Source organism: Lissotriton vulgaris, chromosome 9, assembly GCF_964263255.1.
Source record: "Lissotriton vulgaris chromosome 9, aLisVul1.2, whole genome shotgun sequence".
NCBI lineage: Eukaryota > Metazoa > Chordata > Amphibia > Caudata > Salamandridae > Lissotriton > Lissotriton vulgaris.
Window position 1 is genome coordinate 412,140,123 of NC_141697.1, and position 23,926 is coordinate 412,164,048.

Sequence of the window (23,926 nt, forward strand, 5' to 3'; positions counted from 1 at the left end):
ATTTTAGGTCCACCGCGTGGGCTTGAATTTGCCAAGGCTTTGTTGCCCAATCCTGGGTCCAGCGACGCCGACAGCTTCTATCTTCGTGGGACAGCTCGATCCTCCATCCTGGTCGCCGACAACGCCTCCTGGTCCGTGAGATCTTCGAGTCAAGCGTCACCCACTCACCTAGTCGAGGTGGCTACCATCCGGTGCCCTCCTGGTGCCCACTGACTACTGGCTAGTAGTCTCGAACTTGGTCCCCTCTGCTTTCAGGTGTCATCTATCTTCAAGATCCAGGCTTGGATCCGACTGAACTTTCTTCACTGGTCACCGGCCAGCATCTTTTCTTCCGGCTCCTGGTCCGTCTACGAGGATTCCCGACGTCTTTTCAGACCTATGCAGCTGCAGCCCCTGGGCTAGGTAACTTCGGCATTTCGGTGCCCCAGCATAGCCTCACTATCCAAGGGTCAGAATCTACTTTCGTTTTCTCCCTACCAGGTCGGGTTCGCCCGAGAACACTAACTTTCTAATTCCTAGCTACCATAGACTTTTGTCCCGCATCTCGCGTGAGAGTGCACACACTGCACCCGAGTCCCCTAGGCCTCCTAGACATAATCTAACGATTCCCTAGTCAAGTCCTAGCGATTCCAAAAGCTATTAGTACTGTACTTACCTGCTAGGAATTTCGCATTCCACTTCCAGAGTATATGGTTTTCCGTGCCCCTCGGGCATTTGTATATACTGTGCTAACTTAAGTATTTTTGTAAGAGTTTTGGTTTGTGCTTAGTACCCTGTCCTCATAAAGAGTACAGGGCTGTTGTGATCTTTAAATAAATAACTGTTTATTTTCATAACACTTGTGTGGTGTCCTTTCACTTGGTATTCAAGGGGTATATGTGTGGTAAACAGCTGGCTTAACGCGCCCTCTCGAGTCTTTAGCCTTAGACTGCTCGTATCCACGCTACTAGGATAGCTGGTCTATAAGGTTGACTTACAACCAATCATCAATAAGGGTTGCTGGACTGATACATAGTGTTCACTAGAATAGTGAGCACTGCATATCAGGCCACCTTCTCACAAAGACTTTTTTTTTTTTTTTTTAATTGTGGGCTACACATAAAACATCAGTCTCTCCCAATATTAAAAGGTAAGCATCATGAAGAGGATATTTTTAAGGACTCTGTATGCGCACAGATTATTACACCTAGGGTTGACAAAAAATACAACCCCAAACCAGTTTTTATTAGGGGTTAGCTTACCACAAATTCTTTGGTAGTGTCTAATGCTTGTAAAAGAGCTGATTCACAAACATGGGCTGATGCACCACCTCCAGACAAAGAATACAAATTAATAAATGCCTCAGGCAAGAGGGGCTGCACAATCTGCCAATCACTGGCATATAGCCAACACACAAGGTCTGCTTGCTGGGTATGATAGAGCTCACTGGTACGACATGGACAAATTAAACCAATTCCTCCCAGAGAGCATAAGAAAAAGTGGCAAGAATTAGTGCAGGAGGGAAAATTAATCTCAATTTCCTCCATCAGGTGTGCACTAGATGCTGCTGATACTGCAACCAGAGGAGTTAATATCGGCATCCTCCTCAGAAGACACAGATGGCTGTTTTTTTCTGGTTTTAAACCAGTAGCCCAATAGACCATATTAAATGCTCCTTTTGACAAGTAACATCTTTTCAGACCACAAGTGGATGAAACATTAGAAAAGATGAAAAAGGATACTTAAGTGACAAAATCTATGGTAACACTTAAGACATCTTCTGATTGAGGTTCCTTTTGTCGCTCATTCTATAGAGGGGGTTCAAAAACGACCTCCACAGATGCCTCCTTCATGCAGGCCCTCAATGCAATCTTCCCCTCTAGAGGATTTTAGAGGCGGCTGTGGAGGTAACCTCTCCACAGGTAGAGGTCGTGGCACACCAACCCGTACCTCCCCATCTCCCAGCTAGCAGGGACTTCATTACAATTACCCTGATCATCTTACACCTGTTGGGGGATGTCCACAACAGTTTCCTCCCACTTGGCAATCAAGAACATCAGACAAATGGGTGTTGGATATTATCCAACATGGTTATTGCCTGGAGCTCAACAGAAATCCTCCAACCACCTTGTACAAAGAGGCTCTCTGGAGCAGCAACAACTGCTCAAACAAGGACAAGCTTTATCTGATCGAGACTACTAGCCGCAGATTCCTTCACGTCGAATTATCCCCAGGCGTGAGACTGGATCTGGAATTTTTTTTGCCACAGCATCCCTGCGCGCCGGGGCGACACAACGCGACTCCGCTGACGTGACGTCAGCAAGGTCACATAAGCTCCACCCCGGTGCGCCTTCATCAGTTTTTTCCTCTGGCCTGTTTTGGGGCCCTTTTTTCTTACCTCATAGTATCTATTTTTGGTGGAACAGTGGTGGAACAGTGTGCAAATGCCTTCGGGCTTCAAGACCTGCACGTCATGTAGGCGTCTTATGTCGGCGGCAGACCTTCACCTCATTTGTATGTGGTGCTTAGGGGAGGATCACGGCACCACGGATTGTGAGGCGTGCCAACAGTTTAAGCCGAAATCGCGCCGGGAGTGGAGATATAACTACTCAGCGCGTCCCAAGGTCTGCTTCATCCCCTCGATCTTCCTCGGCAGACGGCTTCAGAAGCGGCCGTTGTCATCCTCGCCCCTCTCCGATGTCTCTCACCCTCATTATAGTGGCTCCCATAAGGGCTCTTCAACCATGGTGTGAGAAGGTGGCCTGATATGCAGTGCTCACTATTCTAGTGAACACTATGTATCAGTCCAGCAACCCTTATCGATGATTGGTTGTAAGTCAACCTTATAGACCAGCTATCCTAGTAGCGTGGATACGAGCAGTCTAAGGCTAAAGACTCGAGAGGGCGTGTTAAGCCAGCTGTTTACCACACATATACCCCTTGAATACCAAGTGAAAGGACACCACACAAGTGTTATGAAAATAAACAGTTATTTATTTAAAGATCACAACAGCCCTGTACTCTTTATGAGGACAGGGTACTAAGCACAAACCAAAACTCTTACAAAAATACTTAAGTTCGCACAGTATATACAAATGCCCGAGGGGCACGGAAAACCATATACTCTGAAAGTGGAATGCGAAATTCCTAGCAGGTAAGTACAGTACTAATAGCTTTTGGAATCGCTAGGACTTGACTAGGGAATCGTTAGATTACGTCTAGGAGGCCTAGGGGACTCGGGTGCAGTGTGTGCACTCTCACGCGAGATGCGGGACAAAAGTCTATGGTAGCTAGGAAATAGAAGGTTAGTGTTCTCGGGCGAACCCGACCTGGTAGGGAGAAAACGAAGGTAGATTCTGACCCTTGGATAGTGAGGCTATGCTGGGGCACCGAAATGCCGAAGTTACCTAGCCCAGGGGCTGCAGCTGCATAGGTCTGAAAAGACGTCGGGAATCCTCGTAGACGGACCAGGAGCCGGAAGAAAAGATGCTGGCCGGTGACCAGTGAAGAAAGTTCAGTTGGATCCACGCCTGGATCTCGAAGATAGATGACACCTGAAAGCAGAGGGGACCAAGTTCGAGACTACTAGCCAGTAGTCAGTGGGCACCAGGAGGGCACCGGATGGTAGCCACCTCGACAAGGTGAGTGGGTGACGCTTGACTCGAAGATCTCACGGACCAGGAGGCGTTGTCGGCGACCAGGATGGAGGATCGAGCTGTCCCACGAAGATAGAAGCTGTCGGCGTCGCTGGACCCAGGATTGGGCAACAAAGCCTTGGCAAATTCAAGCCCACGCGGTGGACCTAAAATGGCGTCTGGAGTGGACCAGGAGGGTCCGGGGTGCCTCTCTTGAACAAGGAAGCAAGGGCCAGCCTGGAGCAACCAGACCAGCAGAAGAGTTGTCGTCGGGCGTCGTTCAGAAGGCCACAAGCCAGCCGGCTAGTAGCCAAACAACGCGGTGCACAGCAAACAGCAGAAGGGCCCCACGCCGATCGTGGAGATGCAGGGAGGCTGATCTTGGGTGCTGGAGCTGCGCAGGGTTGGGGCTTCTCGGACCCCAAAGCACTCACCAGTGGAAGACTCGGTGGGCTTGCAATAAAGATGTCGTGCAGTCTTGGCGATCGTCGGTCCCTTGAGGTCTCGTCGCACTCACGGTTCTCAGCTTGGCTGTAGAGGTGAGTAGAGGTCAGAGGTGCCAGGGAAGCCGGGTCTCGTCGAGCTGGGTCGTCGGATTCGTGATGAAGGACTTGCAGCAGACCGCAGTGTTCTTTAGGATGGTGCCTGCGGATGCAGGGTGACTACTCCTTAGCCACAAGGGAGAATCTTGAAGAAGAAATCGTGAAGTCCTTTCGAAGAAAGTGGTATCTTGATTCCAAAGATGATCTAATTTTAACAGGGGGCCCGCTCCTATCTTTATACTAAAAAAAGGGGGCTGGCCCGGTGACTAGGTCCTGCCTATGGGTGGGACTAGGTGGGGGGTGGTTACACCCCTCAGCCATGCCGGACTTCCCCAGGCCAGGGGCTGGTGTGCCCCTGGAACTGGTTCAGACCGGCCTATGCGTAGTGAGCACCGGGGTGCCACTCAGCAGTCACCTTCCTGTAAAGCCCTGCCTACCCAGGATACACAAAACCATGTCTGGGACGGTGCTAGCACCGCCCCTGACAGGAAACCCTTTGTCCAGGCTTCCCTCGCTGGAAGGACTCCCAGCTGCAGGGGGTCAGACTCGTGTCTGTGGTGGCAGCATCCATTTTGTGGAGCTGAGGCTTCAGTTAACTTTAACCGGGGTTCACAGTTACATACATGTCGTGTCCCTCTAGAAGGGTGGAATGCTAACCCCGTCGCCAGAATTGGCGAGGGGTTAGTATTCCAATTCGTATGACACCTTACTCGACATGTTTTGATAAAGCAATACCAAAGATAGCATTTAACCGCGAGGATTATAATGCACTTAAGAGTATATGGTATGCGATATCATGGAACAGCTATTAGGACTTGATTCCGCAAGCTGCAGACAGGCTCAGCTCATGCCAGAGCACCATCTCACACGATTCCAAGCACTCTGCCTTCAGGATTGTCAAGGCCTGCCATAGGAGTGACTGATAGGAATCTGTGTGTCCATTTTAGGGTTAGGTATAGGTATACTACACCTACAGCAAAGGGTGATTACACGACTTTGCCCCAGCTGTCATGCAGCCAGTTGTGTCAAATTTAGGAGGCCAGCCAGGGGTGGCACAATACGTGCTGCAGCCCCTGGCAGCCCTGGGTACACCTATGCCCTGAGTTACAGGGTCTGATAAGGTGGCCCAGTACCAATTGGTAGATGCACCTAGGGTACATGAGGTAATTTAGAAAGAGAACAGCCAGGCTGTGGGTCTGATTGGCAGGCCCACAGCCAGAGAAAGTCGTAAACCAGTGAAACAAAAGCAAAAAATCTGGGTGATCATAGGATTGCAGACCCTACTCTCCTACATGACCCCCCCCCAAACTTTGGGACAATAAGCTAACCTTGACCAGGTGAGTCTTCTTGTTCTAAGTGGAAATATCTGGAGAGCCCATCGGCATTGCCATGATCAGTACCAGGTCTATGTTCCACTGTAAAGTCCATCCCCTGTAGGGAAATGGACCACCTAAGCAGTTTGGGGTTTTCACCCTTCATCTGATTTAGCCACAAGAGGGGCTTATGGTCGGTCTGAATCTTGAAGTGAGTGCCAAACAAGTATGGCCTCAGCTTCTTCAGGGCCCAAACCACAGCAAAGGCCTCCCTCTCAATAGCTGACCAATTCTTCTCTCTGGGGGTCAGCCTTCTGCTTATAAAAGCAATGGGCTGATCCTGACCATCAAAATTCAGTTGAGAAAGAACAGCTCCCACACCCAACTCAGAAGCATCTGTTTGGACAATGAATGGTTTGGAGTAGTCTGGACTCTTAAGGATAGGTGCTGTGCACATGGCCTGCTTTAGGTCATCGAATGCTTTTTGACAGCCTGCTGTCCACTGAACCTTTTTTGGCATTTTTTTACTTGTCAGTTCATTTAATGGTGTCACAATGGAACCATAGTTCCTGACAAATTTTCTGTAGTATCCAGTCAGGCCCAAGAAAGCTCGAACCTGAGTCTGGGTGGTTGGAGGAGCCCAGTCCCTGATTGACTGTATTTTGCTCTCCAGTGGCTGAACCTGGCCTCCACCTACAAGGTGGCCCAGGTATACAACCTGTGTCTGCCCTATCTGGCACTTGGTGGCCTTGATAGTGAGGCCTGCTGCTTGCAGAGCCTCTAACACTTTCCTCAGGTGGACCAGGTGATCCTCCCAGGTGGAGCTAAAGACAGCAATATCATCTAGATATGCTGCACAGAAGTCATCCAGCCCAGTAAGGACTTGATTCACCAACCTTTGGAAGGTGGCAGGTGCATTTTTCAGACCAAAGGGCATTACCACAAATTGATAATGCCCACCAGGGGTTGAAAATGCTGTTTTGGGCTTGGCATCCTCAGCTAACCTGATTTGCCAATACCCAGCTGTTAAGTCAAATGTACTTAAGTAGTTGGCAGAAGCCAATCTATCTATAAGTTCATCTGCCCTTGGTATTGGATGGGCATCAGTCTTAGTGACTGCATTGAGACCCCTGTAGTCTACGCAAAACCTCATCTCTCTCTTACCATCTTGGGTGTGAGGCTTTGGCACTAGAACTACTGGACTAGCCCAAGGGCTATCTGAGGGTTCAATGACTCCCAATTCCAACATTTTCTGCACTTCAGTTTTTATGCAGTCTCTAACATGATCAGGCTGCCTGTAGATTTTACTCTTGACTGGCAGGCTGTCACCAGTGTCAACCTCATGGGTGCACCAATTGGTCTGACTGGGTGTCAGAGAGAACATACGTCTGAAAGACTGAAGAACCTGTTTACAGTCTTTCTGCTGATGTTCAGAGAGGCTGCCACAAAAGACAACACCATCTACTGACCCATCATCAGGATTCTGAGTGAGCAGGTCTGGGAGAGGGTCACTCTCTTCCTCCTGTCCCTCATCTATGGCCATGAGCAAGCTCATGTCCTTCCTGTCGACATATGCTTTGAGCCTGTTGACATGGAGTACCCTATGGGGACTCCTGGGAGTTCCAAGGTCCACCAGGTAGGTGACCTCTCCCTTTTGCTCAAGGATTGTGTGGGGCCCAGACCATTTGTCTTTGAGTGCTGCTGGGGCCACTGGCTCCAGCACCCACACCTTCTGTCCAGGCTGATAAACAGTCAGGACAGCCTTTTGGTCATGCCAAGCTTTTTGAAGTTCTTGACTGGCCTTAAGGTTTTCTGATGCCTTCTCCATATACTCAGCCATCCTGGAGCGGAGACCAAGTACATAGTCCATTATGTTGGTTGCAGGCTTTTTGAGAGGTCTCTCCCATCCTTCCTTCACCAAACACAAGGGGCCTCTCACAGGATGCCCATACAAAAGTTCAAAAGGGCTGTAGCCAACCCCCTTTTGTGGGACCTCTCTGTAAGCAAACAGAAGGCAGGGCATCAGGACATCCCATCTACGCCTGAGTGTTTCAGGTAGTCCATGAATCATCCCTTTTAGGGTCCTGTTGAACCTTTCAACAAGCCCATTGCATTGTGGGTGATAGGGTGTAGTGAATTTGTAATTGACACCACACTCCTTCCACATAGCAGTTAAATAGCTTGACATGAAGTTTGCACCTCTGTCAGAGACAACCTCCTTAGGGAAGCCCACTCTGGAGAACACTCCAACTAGGGCCCTTGCCACCACAGGTGCTGTGGTGGTCCTAAGTGGAATAGCTTCAGGATACCTGGTGGCATGATCCACTACCACCAGTATAAACTTGTGCCCTGATGCTGTCTGGGGTTCCATTGGACCAACAATGTCAATCCCCACTCTTTCAAAGGGCACCCCCACCACAGGCATTGGTATAAGGGGGGCCTTTGTTGTGCCACCTGACTTACCACTGGCTTGGCAAGTGACACAGGAGCGACAAAACTCCTTGGTATCCTCATTCATGTGAGGCCAGTGAAAGTGTGAGACAAGCCTGTCCCAAGTCTTTGTCTGGCCTAAGTGACCTGCTAAGGGAATCTCATGGGCCAAGGTAAGTAGGAAACCTCTCTGAGACAAGGGTACAACCAGCCTCCTGGTCATGCCAGGCTTGGGGTCTCTTGACTCAGTGTACAGGAGTCCATCTTCCCAGTATACCTTGTGGGTACCTGTGGCGTTCCCAGCAGCCTCAGCAGCAGCCTGCTGTCTGAGGGGTTCAAGAGAAGGGCAGTCTAACTGGTCCTTCCCCAGGTCTTCCCTTGAGGGTCCCCCTGAACCCAAGAATTCAACTTGATCAAGTTCAAACTCTCTAGGCTCAGTTTCCCTCAATTCCTGCAGGTCAGCCTCCTCTGAGACTTGATCCACAACCTGGGGCAAGGGGGAAGGCACAGCCTTAACCCTACTGCTCTTTTTCTTGGAAGGTGTCTGGTCCATTGTTCCAGGATCCAGCACCTGTTCAGTGGGGCATCTTCTGGCCTGTGACCTAGTCACAGCAAACACATGTGCTGGCAAACCTAACATTTCCAGATGAGTCCTCTGCTCCACTTCTGACCATTGTGATGACTCCAAATCATTGCCCAACAAACAATCCACTGGGAGGTCTGAACTAACTACAACCTTCTTTTGGCCAGTTACCCCTCCCCAGGAGAAAGCTACAATTGCCATACTATGATTGGTAGTGACATTGCTTGCATTGGTCACCAGGAATTCTGTACCTGGCATGATCTGTCCAGGGTCCACAAAGCTAGGTGTCACCATTGTGACACTGGCACAAGTGTCCCTATAGGCCTGAGCCATTTTTCCATTAATAAAAGGTGTCTGTCTGTATTTGCCCAAAGTATTGGGACTTATGTCAGGGGACATATCCATATCCCCTGTACTGACAAGGACAGCCTGAGTGAGGGTGCCAACTAAGTTGTCACTCCCCTCAGAACCCAGGGTTAACCCTACTAAACCCTTGGGAGGTGCACTACCACTGCTGGCTGTACTAGGGGGCACAGGTGCCTTAGGGGCTGCAGTGGCAGGAGTCTGCCCTCCTCCTTTCTTGGTGCACTCACTAAACCAGTGAGTTTTACTTTTGCAGTATTGGCACCACCTTTTAGATTGGCCTTCTTTCTTCTTTTGGGGAGCCTGACCCCCACCCTCTTTGGGTTGTTGGGGACCTGTCGAAGACTTCTGGTCATTTTGTTCCCCTTTTGAATCCTTACCCTTCTGGTCTGCTTTCTTCTGACCACCTTGATTCTGGCCCTGGTTCTGTTTAACTCTTGTTCTAACCCATCTGTCTGCCTTCTTTCCCAATTCTTGGGGAGAGGTCAGATCTGAGTCAACAAGATGCTGATGCAACAACTGGTTCTGACAATTGTTTAAAATTTGCTCTCTCATCATCAAATTGTACAATCCTTTATAATCAGTAACCTTACTGCCCAGCAACCAGCCCTCAAAAGCCTTAGTGGCACAATCTACAAAGTCAGCCCAATCTTGAGACTGAGTTTTCTGGGTATCCCTGAACAGCACCCTGTACTGCTCAGTGGTTAGGCCAAACCCATCAACCAGTGCATTTTTCAAGACTTGGTAATCATTAGCATCCTCCACCCTTGTGGTGAGGAGCTTGTCTCTTCCTTTACCCTCAAAGGAGAGCCACAAGATAGCTGCCCACTGACTTGGGGGAACACCTTGCACAGTGCAGGCCCTCTCCAAAGCAGTAATCCATTTGTGGATGTCATCCCCTTGTTTAAAGGGGGGCACTATCTTACCAAGGTGTTTTGTATCAAAACTCCTTTCCCTATTGCTAGGTACAATGCTGCCACCAGTGGGGACTGTCCCACTCAATTGTTGCTCTCTAGCAAAGGCAAGCCTCTCTTTGGCCAGGGCAAGTTCTTCCCTTTCAATCCTCAGATTGGCTGCCTTTTCCTTAGCTTCATACATTCTCCTCTGGGGAGATGTCATTCCCCTTTGAGAGGAACGTTGAGAGCCATTGGTATGAAGGGATCTGATAGAGCCTCTTGATAGAGATCTATCTCGTCCATCCCCAATGTTAAGCTGACCTGAGAGTGGCCCCAAGGGTCCCCTAGTGCCCATCTCATGTCTGCTTAAGTTGGACCTGGTTAGTCTGCTGACTTCTACCTGTTCCTTTTCTGCCTCGTCCCCTGATACCAAATCATCATCCTCATCATCAGCATCATCTGCTTCCTGAAGAGGATGGTCCTGGGCATCAAAGGGACCCTGTAAGGGGGGCATGTTGCCATCTGAAGTAGAAGGGTCTGGGTTACCAGCCCTCCTTGCATCATGAGTCTCTAAGAGACCAATCAGAAAGGCAGTTGTGGGGTTAGACCCCTGCTTAATCTTCCTAGAGGTACACACTTGTCGTAACTCGTGGAAGCTAAGCGCAGTATATCTTGAAGGGATGACCTGTGGAGGGTCAACTGACACAAGGGGAACCTCAGTGTTTCCTCCTTTGTCCGACATACTGTTTCTAGTGTGGTGTAAGTGATGCACCTACCTACACTATGTGTTTACCTACTGATCCCTTGCTAAGAGTTGCAGCCAAGGTGTGCTAAGCCTTGAGGAGCTACAACAGCTGGTTCAGTAGAACTCAGAGTATTCTAAGCTTTAGTTATATGTACCTAACAGTACTTATGTGATCTTTCAACAAGATATTCTTAGGATACGTGTGGTAAAACAACAGCAAGCTCAAATCCCAACCGCTGCTCACCAATGTGAGAAGGTGGCCTGATATGCAGTGCTCACTATTCTAGTGAACACTATGTATCAGTCCAGCAACCCTTATCGATGATTGGTTGTAAGTCAACCTTATAGACCAGCTATCCTAGTAGCGTGGATACGAGCAGTCTAAGGCTAAAGACTCGAGAGGGCGTGTTAAGCCAGCTGTTTACCACACATATACCCCTTGAATACCAAGTGAAAGGACACCACACAAGTGTTATGAAAATAAACAGTTATTTATTTAAAGATCACAACAGCCCTGTACTCTTTATGAGGACAGGGTACTAAGCACAAACCAAAACTCTTACAAAAATACTTAAGTTCGCACAGTATATACAAATGCCCGAGGGGCACGGAAAACCATATACTCTGAAAGTGGAATGCGAAATTCCTAGCAGGTAAGTACAGTACTAATAGCTTTTGGAATCGCTAGGACTTGACTAGGGAATCGTTAGATTACGTCTAGGAGGCCTAGGGGACTCGGGTGCAGTGTGTGCACTCTCACGCGAGATGCGGGACAAAAGTCTATGGTAGCTAGGAAATAGAAGGTTAGTGTTCTCGGGCGAACCCGACCTGGTAGGGAGAAAACGAAGGTAGATTCTGACCCTTGGATAGTGAGGCTATGCTGGGGCACCGAAATGCCGAAGTTACCTAGCCCAGGGGCTGCAGCTGCATAGGTCTGAAAAGACGTCGGGAATCCTCGTAGACGGACCAGGAGCCGGAAGAAAAGATGCTGGCCGGTGACCAGTGAAGAAAGTTCAGTTGGATCCACGCCTGGATCTCGAAGATAGATGACACCTGAAAGCAGAGGGGACCAAGTTCGAGACTACTAGCCAGTAGTCAGTGGGCACCAGGAGGGCACCGGATGGTAGCCACCTCGACAAGGTGAGTGGGTGACGCTTGACTCGAAGATCTCACGGACCAGGAGGCGTTGTCGGCGACCAGGATGGAGGATCGAGCTGTCCCACGAAGATAGAAGCTGTCGGCGTCGCTGGACCCAGGATTGGGCAACAAAGCCTTGGCAAATTCAAGCCCACGCGGTGGACCTAAAATGGCGTCTGGAGTGGACCAGGAGGGTCCGGGGTGCCTCTCTTGAACAAGGAAGCAAGGGCCAGCCTGGAGCAACCAGACCAGCAGAAGAGTTGTCGTCGGGCGTCGTTCAGAAGGCCACAAGCCAGCCGGCTAGTAGCCAAACAACGCGGTGCACAGCAAACAGCAGAAGGGCCCCACGCCGATCGTGGAGATGCAGGGAGGCTGATCTTGGGTGCTGGAGCTGCGCAGGGTTGGGGCTTCTCGGACCCCAAAGCACTCACCAGTGGAAGACTCGGTGGGCTTGCAATAAAGATGTCGTGCAGTCTTGGCGATCGTCGGTCCCTTGAGGTCTCGTCGCACTCACGGTTCTCAGCTTGGCTGTAGAGGTGAGTAGAGGTCAGAGGTGCCAGGGAAGCCGGGTCTCGTCGAGCTGGGTCGTCGGATTCGTGATGAAGGACTTGCAGCAGACCGCAGTGTTCTTTAGGATGGTGCCTGCGGATGCAGGGTGACTACTCCTTAGCCACAAGGGAGAATCTTGAAGAAGAAATCGTGAAGTCCTTTCGAAGAAAGTGGTATCTTGATTCCAAAGATGATCTAATTTTAACAGGGGGCCCGCTCCTATCTTTATACTAAAAAAAGGGGGCTGGCCCGGTGACTAGGTCCTGCCTATGGGTGGGACTAGGTGGGGGGTGGTTACACCCCTCAGCCATGCCGGACTTCCCCAGGCCAGGGGCTGGTGTGCCCCTGGAACTGGTTCAGACCGGCCTATGCGTAGTGAGCACCGGGGTGCCACTCAGCAGTCACCTTCCTGTAAAGCCCTGCCTACCCAGGATACACAAAACCATGTCTGGGACGGTGCTAGCACCGCCCCTGACAGGAAACCCTTTGTCCAGGCTCCCCTCGCTGGAAGGACTCCCAGCTGCAGGGGGTCAGACTCGTGTCTGTGGTGGCAGCATCCATTTTGTGGAGCTGAGGCTTCAGTTAACTTTAACCGGGGTTCACAGTTACATACATGTCGTGTCCCTCTAGAAGGGTGGAATGCTAACCCCGTCGCCAGAATTGGCGAGGGGTTAGTATTCCAATTCGTATGACACCTTACTCGACATGTTTTGATAAAGCAATACCAAAGATAGCATTTAACCGCGAGGATTATAATGCACTTAAGAGTATATGGTATGCGATATCATGGAACAGCTATTAGGACTTGATTCCGCAAGCTGCAGACAGGCTCAGCTCATGCCAGAGCACCATCTCACACGATTCCAAGCACTCTGCCTTCAGGATTGTCAAGGCCTGCCATAGGAGTGACTGATAGGAATCTGTGTGTCCATTTTAGGGTTAGGTATAGGTATACTACACCTACAGCAAAGGGTGATTACACGACTTTGCCCCAGCTGTCATGCAGCCAGTTGTGTCAAATTTAGGAGGCCAGCCAGGGGTGGCACAATACGTGCTGCAGCCCCTGGCAGCCCTGGGTACACCTATGCCCTGAGTTACAGGGTCTGATAAGGTGGCCCAGTACCAATTGGTAGATGCACCTAGGGTACATGAGGTAATTTAGAAAGAGAACAGCCAGGCTGTGGGTCTGATTGGCAGGCCCACAGCCAGAGAAAGTCGTAAACCAGTGAAACAAAAGCAAAAAATCTGGGTGATCATAGGATTGCAGACCCTACTCTCCTACACATGGTTCACCACACTACTAGAGTTTTCAGTAGCTCCACCTCACCCTAAACCTTCTCACTGAGAATCATGGCAAAATCAGACATCCAGACTCTGAGGCAATCAACCTAGCTAATTTGCTCCTGAAGTTAGTTTGGATATTTAAATCTACCACCAGATTGGTTGAACATTCGTAAGGAAGCACGTAAACTTACTACTAGAGCATGCAATGCGGCTAAGTGGAAAAGGTTTGTTTTCTACTGTAATAACCAAACAATAGAGCCACCGGATGCATCTATGCAAGACCTTATTTATCTATTGCATCTACAACTTTCAGGCCTTGCCTTCACTTGCATACATCTTCACCTTGCAGCTGTGGCTGTCTATCTTCAAAACAGGCAACACTTCTCTCTCTTTAGAGTACCAGTAATTAAAGCTTTCATGGAAGGCCTTAGGAGTGATACCACCTAGAGGCCCACCTGCATGGAATCTTAATATTGTTCAAACCAGATTTATGATCCGCCTTTTGAACCTTTACTGAACTGTCCCTTTCTGTCTTGGAAGGTTGCTTTCTTAATTGCTATCACCTCACTAAGACAATCGAGTGAGCTTCAGGCACTACCAATTAAAGAACCATTTTTCCAACTTTATAGAGATATGGTGGTTCTTCGTACCAACTCAAAATTCCTTTTGAAGGTGGTGTCAACTTTTCATATTAACCAATCGGGTCAGCTACCTGTTTTCTTTCCTTAACCAGAATCTGTAGCAGCGAGAGCTCTTCATATATTAGATGTCAAAAGAGCATTAATCTATTAAATTGACAGAACAAAGGATTATCACAAAAAAGATTTTGTTGCTTTTGCTCCCCCTCATAAATGGAAACCTACCGCAAAATCTGGCATTTGTAGATGGATTGTTAAGTGTATCCAAACATGCTAGATTAAAGGCAAAAGAACTTTGTCTATACCGCCTAGAGCCCATTCTACTTGTAAAATAGGAGCATCTGTGGCATTCTTGGGTAACAATCTTGTAGCTGACATTTGTAAAACAGGTACATGGTCTACCCCAAACACAATTATTAAACATTATTGTGAGGATGTATCTGAAAGAGACAGGTTAGTGATAGATTCCTTACCTTAGAATATCCCCAGGCGTCAGACTGGATCCGGAAATTTTTGCGTAGCAATACCCCTGAGCGTCGGTAGGCGTCGTCTGCGGCTCTGCGTCAGTCGTCGGCGTCGTTGGCGCCGGAATGACGTCGTCGGAGTACTTAGACGCCGCCCATGCACGCTGACGTCAGTTCTTCTTTTTTCCGCTCCAGCTAGCGCAGATCCGGAGAAGCTCTACCCCTAGTCATTTTTTGACTAAACGTTTGATCTTTTTGATCATTCTTTTTCTTCGAGTCTTCGACTCGATCGGTGCCGGTAGGGATGCCCGGGTTCAAACCCTGCTCGAAGTGCGACCGACTGATGACGGTTACGGACCCCCATCGCCGGTGCCTGAAGTGCTTAGGCCTCGATCACGACGACCACACCTGCTCCGACTGCCGGGCCCCGACGTCGAAGGCTAGGCGGGAGCGGGCCCGCAAACTGCTCGAGCTCCGGCAGTCGGCCCCGCGCCGCTCCAGGTCCCGGTCTCGGTCCCACGGGAGGTCGAGGGACAGGTCGCGGGGTCGGAGTCATCGCAGCTCTGGGAGTGGACATCGGTCGTCGGGATCCAAGTCCTCAGGTAAGAGGCATGAGAAGTCGGAGAGACACCACTGTTCCTCCGACCCACCCCGACGCTCTCACGATGCGGCCGGGGGCTCGGGCGAATCCCTCCCACGCGGCTCTGCGGGAGTCGCAAGCGTCGCCGCCTGCCCCACACCTTCGGGTCCCTGGGCACGGCGCGACGCCGGAGGAGATCGAGCGGTACCTCATGGCCATGAGGTCCCTCCCTCCTCAGTCGGTTCCTGTGGCGCCACCGGGCCCAACGGTTCCAACTGGAGGGCCTAGCGGGTCGGGTGCTTCGGCTCCGACGCCGTCGGGTGCTTCGGCCCCGCCGCCGCCGGCGACTTCAATCTCGGCGCCCCAGGACCTCCCTGGATCCGTTCGGGATCCGGGTCGTCGCCGGACGACCTCACCGGCCCCACGGATGTCGCCTCCGGCGCCCACTGTGGACTCCGTCCCCAATGTTTCCTGCGGTTCGACTCAGGCGCCGGAACGGCGCCGCTGGGCGCAGATTCCGTCGGCAGGAGTGCCAGTCTTAACAGGACTGGACATATGAGCTTGGGGAGGCCAGTGGTATTGACACATCACCATACACTGGATTTGTCTCCCCTCCGACTGTGGCTTCGGAGGAGGGGTCTAGACATAGTGTAGTGTTGACGAAGGCAGCCAAGGCCTTAAACCTTGAGCTCCCCGTCGCGGCCGTGAGGACTAACCTCCTCAATGAGGTCCTCAAACCGCAGTCAAGCTCCAGCGAGCCTCTGCTGCCGTTCAATGAGGCCTTGTGTGACGTTCTTGTGGGCACTTGGTCCAAGCCCGCCACAGGTCCGCCTGTGGATAGGAACGTGGCCAGATGCTACCGCCCGGCCCCGGGCGACCCATGCTTTTAGTCCACCCACCCCACCCCCGAGAGCCTGGTCATCCAGGCCTCCAATTCCCAGACTGCATTCCCGTCGGCCCCGCCCGACAGGGAATCCAAGAGATACGAACAGTTCGGGAAGAAGGTGTTCTCATCTGTTAGCTTAGGGCTGCGGTCTGTTAATACCGCCTGTCTCTTGGGCCGCTACACCCACACTCTGTGGGACGCGGTTGCAGACGTGCTGCCACAATGTCCGGAGGAGGTCCAGGCTAAACTCGCCCAAACCCTTGCAGGGGGGCGAGATGCAGCGCGTTATTCCATCTGGTGTGGGCTGGATACAACGGACTCACTGGGCAGTGCGATGGCAACGACGGTGGCGGTTCGCCGCCGCACCTGGTTGATGTCCGCCAACTTCTCGGCCGATGTCCAGGCCACACTTCTGGACATGTCGTTCGATGGCCGTCGCCTCTTCGGCGACAAGGCAGACTATGCGCTGGAACGTTTTAAGGACTCCAGGGCAATGGCCAAGTCCTTGGGCCTCTCGGGCCCCACACCAGCAAACTGGTGCCTTCCGTGGCCACGGAAGGGGTGCCCCCACACGTGCTGCCAGCCACGCGCTGCAAAATGTTCAACAGCGCGGTGGTGGCCGTGGAAACCGCCGTGGCGGCGCTCGGGGACAACGGTGAGGCCAGTCCACACCTCCCTCCACAGCACCCGCCTCAAAACCTTCCTAGTCCGAGTTTTCAGGCCCATGTGATGCCTGTGGGAGGCAGGGTTCGCCATCACCTCAACCACTGGCGCACTATCACATCGGACAGGTGGGTGCTGCAGATCGTCTGAAGGGGCTACTCCCTCCCTTTCGAGGCGACCCCTCCATCCATGCCACCGCAATGCCACCGCGTGTCGGGGGATGACTTGCAACTTCTTCAAGAGGAAGTCACGGCCCTCTTGGCCAAGGGGGCCATCGAGCGCGTTCCTGGGCCAGAAGTAGGGTGTGGATGCTACTCCCACTACTTTCTGGTACCCAAGAAGGGCAAAGGGGGCCTACGCCCTATCTTGGACCTCCGGAACGTCAACGACTTCCTCCGGAAGGTTAAGTTAAAGATCCTGATTTTTGCTCAGGTCCTATTTGCCCTGGACCCAGAAGACTGGCTGGTAGCTTTGGACTTGCAGGACGCTTATTTCCACATCCCTGTCCTTCCGGCCCACCGGCATTACCTGCGGTTCACGGTATGCCAGGAGCACTTTCAGTTTACCGTGCTCCCCTTCAGCCTTACCAGCGCCCCACGGGTGTTCATGAAGGTGATTTCGGTGGTCGCAGCTCATCTGCGCAGGTTAGGGGTGTCGGTCTTCCCCTCCCTAGACGACTGGTTGTTGAAGGCGGGCTCGCCCCAGACAGTCGTCAGCCACCTCCAGACTAAGGCCGACCTCCTGCATTTGCTGGGGTTCTCCATCAATGTGCCGAAGTCGCACCTGTGTCCCTCTAAAAAGCTCCTCTCCATCGGACCGGTTCTCGACTCGGTGCAGTTTCGGGTTTACCCTCCCGAACAGCGGGTTCGGGATATATAGGCTCTGATTCCCATCTTTCAGCCGTTATCCCGAGTCTCGGTCAGGTTGACGCTGCGGCTTCTGGGGCTGATGGCCTCCTGCATCCTTCTGGTGCATCACGCCCGGTGGCGGATGCGGGCTCTGCAGTTGGACCTGAAGTTTCGGTGGGCCCAGCATCAGGGCAACCTGTCCGATCATATCTTGATCTCGGAGGGCACTGCGAGACAACTGCAGTGGTGGCTCAAGTACCGCGATTGGGTCAGTGGCAGATCCTTCTCCCTACCCCACCCGGAGCATGTGGTTGTGACGGACGCGTCCCTCCAGGGCTGGGGAGGCCACATGGGAGAGGCGGAGATCAGAGGCCTCTGGTCTCTGGCGGAGTCCCGGCTCCATATCAATCTTTAGGAGCTGCGGGCGATTCGTCTAGCACTGAAGGTATTCCTCCCCTCTGTTCGGGGGAGTGTGGTGCAAGTGTTCACAGACAACACCACCGCCATGTGGTACTGCAACAAACAGGGCGGGGTGGGGTCGTGGACCCTATGCCAGGAGGCTCTGCGCCTCTGGCAGTGGCTGGAACGTCCGGGTGTGACCCTGGTGGTTCAACACCTGGCAGGCTCTCTGAATGCCAGGGCGGACGAACTCAGCCGTCGGTGCATGATGGATCACGAATGGCGTCTGAACTCGGACGTGGCGCAAGGTCTCTTTCAGCAATGGGGAGAGCCTTGGTTAGATCTATTCGCCACAGAAGAGAACGCGCAATGTCATCTGTTCTGCGCGTTGGAATTTCCAAGGCGGCGCTCGCTCGGAGACTCTTTTCGTCGCGAGTGGAGTTGCGGTCTATTGTACGCCTTTCCGCCTATACCACTTCTGCCCAGAGTGCTGAAGATCAGGCGTGACCGGGCCCAATTATCCTTGTGGCTCCGGACTGGGCACGAAGGTACTGGTATCCCGAGCTACTCAGCATGTCAGTCGATCCCCCGATTCGTCTGCCTCTTCGGGAGGACCTTCTGTCGCAGCAGCAGGGGACTGTCCTGCACCCGAACCTCTCCAGTCTCCACCTACAAGCTTGGAGATTGAGCGGCGACAGTTGAGGCCATTTGACTTGCCTCCTGAAGTCTGTGATATCATTCTGGCAGCCAGGCGTCCCTCCACAAAGTCGGTATACGCCTGCAGGTGGAACAGATTTGTGGCATGGAGGACAGCAAAAGCTGTTGACCCGCTCTCTGCACCCCTTTCTGAAGTTCTACTCTTCCTTCTTTCCCTTGCCCAGCAGGGCTCTGCTCTGGGCACTCTCAAGGGGTACCTTTCTGCTCTTTCCGCCTTCTTATGGATACCTGATCAGCCTTCCTTATTCAAGTCCCCCATTGTAAATAGATTTCTGAAGGGCATCACACACATGTTCCCTCCTGTTCCCTTCGTGATGCCCCAGTGGGATTTGAATCTTGTACTCACTTATCTAATGTGTGCTCCCTTTGAGCCGCTCCATAACTGTCCTCTCCGTCTTCTTACCCTGAAGACTGCTTTCCTGGTTGCCATCACCTCTGCCAGGAGAGTGAGTGAGCTCCAGGCTCTTTCTTCTACTCCACCTTTCCTCTCTGTTTATTCGGACAAGGTGGTGTTGCGTACACGACCTTCCTTTCTGCCCAAGGTTGTCACGGCCTTCCACATCAAGCAGTCCATTACCTTGCCCAGCTTCTTTCCGCCTCCGCATCCCTCGAAAGAGGAAGACAGGCTCCACTGTCTGGACCCAAAACGTGCGCTCTCCTATTACCTAGATGCAACACGCCAGTTCCGGGTGGATGACCAACTCTTTGTTGGTTACGTGGGCTAGAAGAAGGGAAAGGCGGTACACAAGAGAACCATTTCGCGGTGGATTATCTTGTGTATTCAGGCATGTTACTCCATGGCCAAAAAGGAGCCCCCTGCTGGATTGCGGGCTCATTCCTCTCGAGCCACGGCGACAACTGCCCTGGGCCGAGGACTCCCCTTACATGACCTTTGCCAGGCGGCTACGTGGGCCTCGCTGCACACGTTCGCAAGACACTACTGCCTGGACAGTCGGGTCCGGAGGGATGGCTTCTTTGGCCGTTCGGTCCTCCAGGACTTTCTGGTGTGATATTGGTTCGCAGACCCACCACCGGGGTTGGTATTGCAGGGGTATCTATTCTAAGGTAAGGAATCTATCACTAATGTCTCTTGCAGACGCACAAGTTACTACTTGTGTAACGATATATCTGTAAGAGACATTAGTTAGTATTAGATTCCTTACCGACCCACCCATCCTCCCCGTTCTGGGAACCGATATCTAGGGTTAAGGTCATCCCTTTTCAGGGCCCTAGTTTCATGGCACCAGTGTTGGTTCTATCATGGCTCTGTGTATCTGTTGCGGAAAAGCTGTGTATCAGAACTGACCTCAGCGCGCATGGGCGGCGTCTAAGTACTCAAACGTCATTCCGGCGCTATCGACGTCGACGACGGACGCAGAGCCGCAGACGACGCCTACCGACGCGCAGGGGTATTGCTACGCAAAAATTTCCGGATCCAGTCTGACGCCTGGGGATATTCTAAGGTAAGGAATCTATCACTAACTAATGTCTCTTACAGATATATCGTTACACAAGTCGTAACTTGTGCGTTAGCATGCCAACAAGCTAATGTAGGGCAAGCAAGAACACTTTTTCAGATAACCGCAACACCCACAGGTTATCCATCACTTTCGGAGAGTACTACTATACAGTCTATGCAAAGCATGTGTATCTGCACACACATGTCTCAAATGGATTTTTTACCCTGAAAGCATCTGTTCTTGGCATGTCGAGTTGTACCACTACTAGGGACTTACAGGGGGCAGATTTACCAATTGGGAATATATCTTTAGGGAAGAAGCACTGACAGAGTAGCTGGATTGCAGGGACCCTGTGCACTACGATTGAAACCACATCAAACCCAGGCAAAGAATGGGGGCTAACCATGCAAAAAGATGCAGTTGCTCACACCGATCCTTTGGTTTCTGAGGTTGAAGATGTGATACGGGCATAGATCTGTGGGAGCTCCCGAGTGGATGGATTTCATGGTAGAAGTGGTGTCCTGGGTGGAGAGAATGTTCCAGGTCGGAAGTGTGTGGTTCATGTCTGTTACGGGGGTGGTGTATTTGACAAGGATGTCCGTAGGTGTCTGTTGGGGTTTGAAGTTTCTGTATATGGTTGTGATCTTGTCGTGGAAGACGTTGGGAAGGTTGTCACAGAACTCCTGTGAGGGTGTGATATTGTTTTTGGTGGCAGCCAGGTTGGAGGATTACTTAACAATGTTGAAAAGTTCCTTGGTGGTGTTGGCACGTGTTTTGATGCATTGGAGGTACTGGGACAGTCTTCCATCTACATTGAAGTCTTCTATACAGACAGCACTGAATTTCCAGACTACAAGAAAAGATATTCTGTCTCAACCTATGGATAATGATCTTGGCAGCAATGCTACTGTAGTATGAATAGCTTAAGTAAAACAAAGTGACTTCCTCTGCAAGTGCTGCAAAGTGTAGATCCACTTCAGTACCAAGGCCAATTACTCCTTATTTGCTGCAGCTTGCAAGCTAGGGTATTCATAATCCATTTATTTGCAGAATGTGTGAATAATTCTTGAGAATGGAATTGAATGTTCTCATCAATTTATTGAACCCTCATTAAGCCTGTTATTCCACTGTAAGCGTTTATGAGAAAAAAGCGTTCTTGTAATGATAAACCAACACTCAGGTTTTCTTAAGGTCTAATCAAAACACTGCCGGTGATACTATTAGTTATCAGAGGATGACTCAGTTTGCGTGTGAATCTACGGGCCTGTCCTGGAGAGTTTGATTCTAGTATGGCCCTAAGAATTTGTTTTTTGTGGTTTCAGATTTTTTCCTCCGAGTTCCTCTATTATAGGTCAACTGCTGCACACCCTGTCCTAAGTGATGAAGCTGGAATATTCAATAGAAAATAGTAGGAAAGTAGGTTGAACTGAAAAATTTGAAAAGTAGAAAATCAAAAATGTATACTTTGTGATAAAACGAAAAATAATTTGAAGTAAAAAAAAAAGTATTAAAAAAAGACATCTCTGTTGGTTGAATCCTTTAAGAATACATATATTACACAAGAGCGTACTGTGTATCAAAAACTCCAGTGATTTTCAAAACCGGTGGCTGATGCATGATAACCATCTTGTACATCTAAAAAATAAAATCGAACTCCTACCACCATCTACTCTCCTTTGTCACAACTTTAGTTTGTTCTAATTAATAAACATGATGTACACCAAAGATTTTGTTGACTCATTTTGTAGTGGCATTTGATGTTAAAGATTAATATGTTTTTAGACTTGTCGAAGATGAAGAAAGGCATTGGACGGATGAGAACATAAATGTAGTAGCACTGAAGCATTTCCCAAATGTGGAGAAGGAGAAGGCTCTCAGCAGACCAATCTTGTACAGCAATTGGTTATCAAAGGTAATTTACTTTTCTTAAAAAGGCCAGCTCTGTACATTGCATATTGTGCACTGCTCTTTAAAGGAGGGATGGCTGTATTCAGAATTTCTGGATGTGATAAGTTCCTAGGATTTTTGGAGCTGTGAAGTTTTCTTGTTACAACCTTATTTTCATTCATGTGTCCAAATTTGATCTTGCTGGATAATGTCTGGGTCGGAACTAGAACTGTCTGCACCTGTTGGTTATTTTGTGTGAATTTTAGCAAGTGTGTTCAGTTTCCACGTTATTATTAGAAGCAGCTCTACTGACTTGATGGGAATCATTCAGCTCTGTGAAAGTAAAGGAAATGGGTTGGCAACCCTATTTGATTGCACCCATAAGCATGTGTGTCCCACTGTGTTTTCTTTAGGTGACTGAAGTATTTTTCACCCATGTATCAGACTATAGATGGAGCTGAGCGGTTTGGGCTTTTTTTCCTGAATCCTTGGTCTAAGTGGTTTGACACTTCTTAATGCTGAACCTCTCCTAGTCTTAATGCTAAATCACCTGGTGCCCTCTGAAGCCACCAGTTGCATTGAAGGGCAATCCACAGAACTTTTCCTCTTCAAAACTTGGTTTCATTCTTTCAAAGTGAGATGACTTTTTTCTTGTGATAAAACATTGCCCTGAAGTACTAAACCCTGTGAGTGTGAAGACAAACTTTGAACAGTTTTTCAGTGTAGGTAAGTGCCAGTTTGTGACATGGTCACCACCATTTTTTGCCTGGTATTTGATGTCATTTTGACTAAGGTGCACTGGGTCCTGCTAACCAGGTCCCCAGTGCCAGTTCTCTTTACCTACAAGACAACGGTTCCCTTGTTTGCCAATTGACAAGACCTTTTGCACTTCTGTAAGTCCCTATTAAATGTTACCCTTGGTACCTAGGGCATGGGTACTAAAAAGGGTCTCTAAGGGCTGCAGCCTGCATTGTGCCACCCCAAGGGACCCACCACCAAACTTATGCAGTCTGCCATTGCAGGCTGTGCGAAATGGTGCAAGCAAATATGAAACACGGCATGATACAAACCCTTTGTGCCATGCCTACAGACACTGCGTGCAATATAGGTAAATCACCCCTACAGCAGGCCTTATAACTCTTAAGACGGGGTGCATAATATTACATGTGAGGTGTAGGAAGCTGGGTACTTGTTGCAGTACCCTTACACTTTTTGCTGTGTATTTGATGCCACTTTGACTGAAGTGTACTGGGTTCCTGCTAACCAGGTCCCCAGTACCAGTGTTGTTTACCTAAAAACTATACAATTGTTAATCCAATTGGCAACACCTTTAGCACCCTCTCTATGGCACCCTCTCTGTCCTTAGTGAATGGTACTCCTAGTACGTAGGTCCTGAGGTGCTAAAGAGAGTAGGTAGGCAGTCCACCCAAGGCTTTGTAGGTCACTAGGCTGCAGGACGGGTTATCTTTTGTTGTAGGATCGTCGAGAGCTGCAGACATGCCGGTATGGCTGGCTCCAAGTCACTTGGATGCTGCAGTTTTCTCTGCTGGTGCAATGCTGGTAGTGCCTGGCTCTTCTTAGGTAGTCTGAAATGTTTCAGGGTCTGGGGGAGCCACCTAAATACTAGATTTAGGGGCATTACAGGACAGTGACCAGTAGGGACGAATGGGTCTCTTACCTGGGGTGTCTACACCTACTATTATGCCACCCTCCTGCGAAAGGGGGGCTTAGCCCTAGCCCTGATTGTATAAGTCCCAACATCTTCAAGATGGTGGGTACTGAGAAATGTGCTTCTTCTGCCTCCTGCACCGGAGGGATGGAGTTGGCAAACAGACACGCCTCCTTATCTTACAAAATGTTTCCACCGGTTCTCCTGCCATCCGGTGATAGCAGCAGAGACTGGTGTTGCATTACAAAGGCGGAAAGGC

The 23,926-nt window shown here is 50.4% G+C and overlaps 1 protein-coding gene across 1 annotated transcript in view; it reads left to right on the forward strand.

Annotated features, from left to right (window-relative positions):
- DYNC1H1 (dynein cytoplasmic 1 heavy chain 1) overlaps window positions 1-23,926 on the forward strand; it is a 1,654,074-nt gene that overhangs the window by 537,509 nt on the left and 1,092,639 nt on the right. The window contains exon 43 of the mRNA XM_086937823.1: window positions 21,894-22,023. Coding sequence (XP_086793949.1) covers window positions 21,894-22,023 — 130 coding nt within the window. The remainder of the gene's footprint in view (window positions 1-21,893; window positions 22,024-23,926) is intronic.